Source organism: Pinus tabuliformis, chromosome 3_1 (genome assembly GCF_031772625.1).
Source record: "Pinus tabuliformis cultivar Carrire ecotype Pingquan chromosome 3_1, CPIR1, whole genome shotgun sequence".
NCBI lineage: Eukaryota > Viridiplantae > Streptophyta > Pinopsida > Pinales > Pinaceae > Pinus > Pinus tabuliformis.
The window spans coordinates 784763869-784771140 of record NC_142301.1 but is presented as its reverse complement, the minus strand read 5'-3'; the positions used below and the strand labels follow the sequence as shown (position 1 = coordinate 784771140).

Sequence of the window (7272 nt, the reverse complement as noted above, 5' to 3'; positions counted from 1 at the left end):
ATTCATAAACAAGTTCGTAATTGAAACTGACACATAAATTTTTATGAGTGGGAAGTTCCTGAGAGTGCAAAATTCGTAAGAGACACTTTTGCAATAAAAGAACTGAAAAGGAATACCAAACTGGTTTAATCTAAAACCGATGACAATGGAATGAACGCTTTTCATTAAACTGAACCATCATAAAGTGAATTTCCGAAATTCCACAAATAATATTTTTAATAATGATAAAAACATTTTTGCATTTTTTTCACTTATTCAAATATCTTGCCCTGATTCATATTTACAGGAAAGCTTTGTTACGATGGGCTAGTTTACTCAGTCTGACCAGAATTAGAACCAATTCTAAACATCTCACACAGAGATTGCAGAAACTGGAGACAACCGCTTCTGTTTAGTTGCTTTTCATATTTTAATCCATCCTTCAACCTTTCGCTCAACTGCTCAAGTACAACGTCACTCAACTGAAGTTTGGGGCACTCCTCAACGGAAAGAATCTCTAATGACATCAAATGTTCCACATCTGGCAGCTCTAGTATCTCGCTGCATCCATCAACATCCAGTTCTGTAAGATTTGTAAGATTCCCTAGCCCGGGTATGCTCTGGAGCTTCTGGCATCCACAAACATCCAACTTCTTCAAAGAAGTCAAATACTCCACACCTGTCAGCACTCGTATCTCACGGCATCCACGAACATGTAATTCGGTGAGCTGTGTGAGCTGCCCCAACCCTGGTATGCTATGGAGCTTCTCGCAACCCCCAACATCCAACGTCTCCAGAGAAGTCAAATGTTCCAGGCCTGGAAGCTCTTGTATCTCATGGCATCCACGAACATGTAGTTCTTTGAGCCGTGTGAGCTGCCCCAACCCTGTTATGCTCTGGAGCTTCTCGCATCCCCCAACATCCAACTTCTTCAGATAGTCCAAATGTCCCACGCCCGGCAGCTCTCGTATGTCACGGCATCCACTAACGTGTAGTTCTGTGAGTTGTGTGAGCTGCCCCAACCCTGCTATGCTCTGGAGCTTCTCGCATCCCCCAACATCCAACTTCTTCAGAGAAGTCAACTGTCCTACACATTGCAGCTCTCGTATCTCAGGGCAGTCAAAAACATCTAGTTCTTTCAACTGTGTGAGTTGCCCCAACCCTGGTATAATCTGGAGCTTCTGGCATTTCCAAACAGTCAACTTCTCCAAAGAAACCAATTGTTCCACACCTGGCAGCTCTCGTATCTCACGGCAGTCACGAACATCTAGTTCTTTCAGCTGTGTTAGTTGCCCCAACCCTGGTATAATCTGGAGCTTCTGTCATTCCCGAACAGTCAACTCCTCCAAAGAAACCAATTGTTCCACCCCTGGCAGCTCTCGTATCTCACGGCAGTCACGAACATCTAGTTCTTTCAGCTGTGTGAGCTGCCCCAACCCTGATATGCTTTGAAGCTTCTCGCATCCCCCAACATCCAACTTCTTCAGAGAAGTCAACTGTCCTACACATTGCAGCTCTCGTATCTCAGGGCAGTCAAAAACATCTAGTTCTTTCAACTGTGTTAGTTGCCCCAACCCTGGTATAATCTGGAGCTTCTGGCATTCCCGAACAGTCAACTCCTCCAAAGAAACCAATTGTTCCACCCCTGGCAGCTCTCGTATCTCACGGCAGTCACGAACATCTAGTTCTTTCAGCTGTGTGAGCTGCCCCAACCCTGATATGCTTTGAAGCTTCTCGCATCCCCCAACATCCAACTTCTTCAGAGAAGTCAACTGTCCTACACATTGCAGCTCTCGTATCTCGGGGCAGTCAAAAACATCTAGTTCTTTCAACTGTGTGAGTTGCCCCAACCCTGGTATAATCTGGAGCTTCTGGCATTTCCAAACAGTCAACTTCTCCAAAGAAACCAATTGTTCCACACCTGGCAGCTCTCGTATCTCACGGCAGTCACGAACATCTAGTTCTTTCAGCTGTGTTAGTTGCCCAACCCTGGTATAATCTGGAGCTTCTGGCATTCCCGAACAGTCAACTTCTCCAAAGAAACCAATTGTTCCACACCTGGCAGCTCTCGTATCTCACGGGAGTCACGAACATCTAGTTCTTTCAGCTGTGTTAGTTGCCCCAACCCTGGTATAATCTGGAGCTTCTGGCATTCCAAACAGTCAACTCCTCCAAAGAAACCATTGTTCCACACCTGGCAGCTCTCGTATCTCACGGCAGTCACGAACATCTAGTTCTTTCAGCTGTGTTAGTTGCCCCAACCCTGGTATAATCTGGAGCTTCTGGCATTCCCAAACAGTCAACTCCTCCAAAGAAACCAATTGTTCCACACCTGGCAGCTCTCGTATCTCACGGCAGTCACGAACATCTAGTTCTTTCAGCTGTGTTAGTTGCCCCAACCCTGGTATAATCTGGAGCTTCTGGCATTCCCAAACAGTCAACTCCTCCAAAGAAACCAATTGTTCCACACCTGGCAGCTCTCGTATCTCACGGCAGTCACGAACATCTAGTTCTTTCAGCTGTGTTAGTTGCCCCAACCCTGGTATAATCTGGAGCTTCTGGCATTCCCAAACAGTCAACTCCTCCAAAGAAACCAATTGTTCCACACCTGGCAGCTCTCGTATCTCACGGCAGTCACGAACATCTAGTTCTTTCAGCTGTGTTAGTTGCCCCAACTTGGTATAATCTGGAGCTTCTGGCATTCCCAAACAGTCAACTTCTCCAAAGAAACCAATTGTTCCACACCTGGCAGCTCTCGTATCTCACGGCAGTCACGAACATGTAGTTTTTCCAGCTGTGTGAGCTGCCCCAACCCTGATATGCTTTGGAGTTTCTCGCATTCACAAACATGCAACTTCTCCAGAGAAGTCAAATGTTCCACTGACAGCTTTAAAATCTCAGGGCAGCCGTCAACAAATAGTTTTTGAAGGCTGGGGCAAACACCCCGATCAAAAAATACCTCCCTTATTTCTGTGCCTCTCAGGCTTAACCACTTGAGCCCTAGCATGCATCTGTTATTGGAGGAGTTCAAATTATTCGATGCACTCTCCCCTTCTAATAATAGGAGTGTTTCTCTAATCCTTCAACTCCTTTCTAAATGGATGTTCCCGCAACGGACAATTCCGTACTCCTAAACCTCTCAGATTATTCATCTTGAAAATTTCTTTTGGTAAGGATTCTAGTCCGCAATCCCGTATCTCCAGCTCTGTCAACTGAGTCAATAGTCCAATGGAATCCGGCAAGGATTTCAATTGCGGCGAAGAAGTGAGCAATAATCTCTTCAAGCTATTCAGGACACCAAGACCATCTGGCAGCACTTCCAAAAAATCGCTACCTAATTCCAGCACTTCCAAATTGCAGAGGTCTCCAATATTGCTTGGCAATTCTTTTAACTTCGATCCAGTCAAATATAATTTTTGCAAGAACAATTGACGTGTGACTTGGGGAGGCATTTCTTTCACCTGGTTACAATATGAAAGATCTAAGCTTTCAAGCGTGGTAATATTTCCAAGTGCTTCGCTGGAGATGGTCAAATTAGAGCAACTTTTCAATGATAGATGTTTGAGTTGAGTTAAATCCCCAAATGAATTTGGAAGCATCTGCAAATTAGAAGCACCTTCCAAATCGATATACTGAAGGTTTCTTAGTTCCCCAAAAGAATCGGGCAGCGACATGAGTCTTGAAAAGTCTTTGAGAACTAAGTATTTCAAATACCGCAGATGACAAATTTTAGCGGGCAATCTTGCGACTGTGGGTGATTTGGAGTTCGGCCTTATGGCAATCCTTTCCAGATACTTCAGCTGGTCTATAGACTTTGGAATGTCTGAAAGTGGGGCCCAGACATTTAATTCTCGCAGTTGGAGAGGCATCGCCTGCAATAAGAGATCTATGATTGTGGTCTACAAAATGAAATCATAGGAAAGCAAAAAGCACACAAATATTTGCCTACCTGAGATTGATGTGACCACAGTATGTTCAATTCGCTACCCTCCACTTCTAAAACGCGTAGATTCTTCATGGGAACCAGGAAGGCAGGGAAGAGTGGGGACATCCATACCAGCGTAGCCATATCAGATTGGGCGATTGCACCCTCCTCAATATGTCATCTAAATAACCTCCTTTGGCTGCAACAAGTCTCAAATTTTTAAGCCTCATTTCTAAGCTTCTGGACGAGGATAGGTGTCTCATTTCTAAGCTTTTGGATTCGTGGAAGTATAAAGAAGGGTATTCTCCGGCATTCCGGAAGATATCATCGTAATAACTATCCATTTTGATTCCATCAACTTCGGTTATGACCTGTTCATTGTTTAGAATAACAAAGCAAACAGATCTAATTTAATTGAAAGCAAAGCTTTAAACATCAAAATTTAATTGAACGGAAGACAAATAATCGAATGGTTGGTTGAAGTGCTTACAGTTGATGGTTGCTCCAACAAATCATCAATGATCTTGATCGCCGAATCCCAAAGCCGAAGGGGCTTCGATTCTTCCTCGGCAATCTTTCTTCCCATGTCCCTGATATGATCATGCATTTTTATTTCATTTTTTTCATTCAACTCCAACAAACACTTGTGTTGCAGATTTTGAACTCCCACCTCGCCCCATATTCTTTTTGCCTTATCTCCATCTTCTCCGAGAAAAAAACAAGCAATATCTAAGAATATTTCCTTCGACTTTTTACTGAGAGACTCATAGCTAATTTTTAATCTATCATATATCTCAGTAGATGATATATCAAGTTCATCCAATATCTCTTGCCAATAATTTTCATTTTCTCCAAAAACCAGCGCCCCAAATACTTTTAAGGATAATGGCAGTCCATCGCACGCCTTTACGAATCGATCTACCAGATCTGCAAAATCTGGTACTGGATCTGGCTGATGGAAGGCAAAATAGCAAAATAGCTCTTTGGAGTCCGGTGTATTCATCCCCTTTAGACTATAAATGGATGACTCAAGGACACCTGATGTTTTTAGGACGTGCTTGTCACGAGAAGTAACCAAAATCAAGCTATCTGGTTTCAGGATTTTCTTAATGGGCAAAAATGCTTCCAATTGATCCACATCATCTACATCATCTAATACTATGAGAACATGACAAGATGAGAGATACCTTTTCAGTATCCCTATGCCTTCATCACGGCTCTCTATTTTGATATCCTTATTTGGGATTAGGTCCCGCAGGAGCTTATTCTGCAAGTATGCTAGAGACATAGTACGTGCATTTTCTCTCACATCAAATACAAAAGAGGAACTATTATAATCTGACCTTCTGTGGTTAAAGAATTGTTTGGCTAGGGTGGTTTTCCCAAGTCCACCCGCACCCACAATGCCCACGACCTTGGCCTCCCCAAGCTCCCTTTCCTGCCACTGAGAGAGCACAGTCTTTTCAAGATCTTCTAATCTGATATCCAGCCCGGTTGGATATTTTGCCACATCCAACAATGTCGTTGGAACCTTCTTCAGAACAGCCTCCACAACCTTTTCCAATAGCTCGCCTTCATCGTCTTCGGCCCTGAATGGAGTAAAATAAGCAAGTCAGAAACGGCTAGGTAAGTACATCAGGCAGCCTATATCATCAATCGACAAATGAATATTAACACGGATTGCAAGGGACAGTAGGAGCTTGGAGATGCATCTCACCCATATACGAAACCGCTCAGATCGGCCACATAGGAAAGTGCGCTTCTCCAATTCTGAATGGTATCAGCGCCGTAGCGTGGCTTCTGTTTACCAGTTTCGGGGTCATGTGTTGTTTTCTGTTCATGTTGCCGCAGGGCTTCAGCGAAGGCTCCGTCTTTGACCCTCCGGCGGACCATACAAGGATCGACCTTGTAGAACACTGGAATAATAAAAGCCCCCGAATTCTTCATGAGAAGAAGTTCATCCAAACACCATTTAGATTGCGCATACGTTGGAGATAAAATTGCAACGTGGACAGAGGCACCACGGATAGCGTTTTCTATCTGACCAGGAATATTGTGGCCCTCTTCCAATTCCTTCTTGTCCAAAAACACGCTCAATCCTTGATCACGAAGGCCTCTGTAAAGATGGCTGGCAAAGCCCTTTTTTACGTCAGGGCCGCGATGATTGATAAAGATTTGGTAATTGGGACAAGAAGTAGAGGAAGAAGTGGAGGCAGTGCAGGAAGAAGCAGCAGCAGCAGAAGCATGGTCACAGTCGAGGGAGCCCATAGTTAGGTTTGCCATTGACACAGGGTTACGGAAATTTTAGGATCTATCAACGAATTGATTTAGATGATTGGAACAAAGGCAGTGTGAAATTCTGAAGGGGAAACTGCGAAAAAAGATTTTGATGGTTGGAACAAAGGCAGTGTGAAATTCTGAAGGGGAAACTGCAAAAAAACTTTCAGAAGATGCAGTGGACTCGTTGAGCAATAATATGATGGTGTATTAGCGGCTTAAAACGCGTCCTGGGGACGCGTCTGTTTAAAGGTGCACTTTACCACTGATGTGAAATTTCAGGGAAGCCACAACACCTTCTGTCACGCTCACTCACAGAAGGCATCTCCACTGGTTAGGTGAATGATATAATACGCAACTACCATTCCAAATGGGTCTCACCTACTATTAATTCACCCGTGAGAAGTATCCATCCAATACTATCATAGTTGATATTCATTATCTTTTTCTTTTATGGCCGACCAATCAACTTAATAATCTCGTCAAGTACATTTGATTATTAAAAACTTTGATTTGAACATAAGGATTTCATAAATTTTAAAACCATTTATATATGATTAGGATTAAGATTTAACAAAACAATATATCATAATTAAAGTTTCATTTTCGAATGAATATCTATTTATTAAACCATTATTGGTAGCAAAGTTTTTTATATTTATGTATGGATGTAATAATTAAATATAATTCAAAAATGGGTGATACCAGTAGAAATTGGGAATTTGGTTGAGAGTTAAAAGTTATTTGATTTTTGGGTATTTTTAAAGATTTTATTGAAATTTTAAATTATTATATTAAATATATATAGTTTATAAAATTTTAAAATTGAATATTTGTTTTTAATTTTATTTGATTTTATAGAAAGTGTGTTTAAGGAAATAAAATCATTTATTTTTATAGGTTTGTTTTTCAAGAATGTCACTCAACAAGAATACAATAATATAATACTCAACAAGAATACAAGAATATAATAATGAATGGGTAAGATAACTTTTCATTAACAAGAGTAAAATAATGGATTGCTGAGATACTTTTTCATTTTCAAGGTGAATAATATTTTAGTGGTTGTATGCAATCAAGAGATGTAAAAA

At 41.8% G+C, this 7272-nt stretch overlaps 1 protein-coding gene across 1 annotated transcript; it reads right to left on the bottom strand.

The window, feature by feature from the left end:
* Positions 1-212: 212 nt before the first annotated feature.
* Positions 213-6487, bottom strand: LOC149189750 (uncharacterized). Its single transcript, XM_089410327.1, has 8 exons — positions 5622-6487; positions 4395-5493; positions 4004-4275; positions 3116-3498; positions 2725-2859; positions 2161-2674; positions 1347-2037; positions 213-1298 (listed from the first exon to the last, which is right to left on the bottom strand). Exons 1-8 carry the CDS (start codon positions 6185-6187, stop codon positions 312-314), a joined length of 4647 nt encoding a protein of 1548 aa, XP_089266453.1. The 5' UTR covers positions 6188-6487; the 3' UTR covers positions 213-311.
* Positions 6488-7272: the final 785 nt, after the last annotated feature.

Bases quoted from the DNA above. Each gene is read 5' to 3' on its own strand.
- LOC149189750 (XM_089410327.1), bottom strand. From the start codon at position 6,187: ATGGCAAACCTAACTATGGGCTCCCTCGACTGTGACCATGCTTCTGCT. The intron at 5,494-5,621 runs GTGAGATGCATC...TACTCCATTCAG, and splicing joins CTGAGCGGTTTCGTATATGG to GGCCGAAGACGATGAAGGCG. The intron at 4,276-4,394 runs GTAAGCACTTCA...AACAATGAACAG, and splicing joins TGTTGGAGCAACCATCAACT to GTCATAACCGAAGTTGATGG.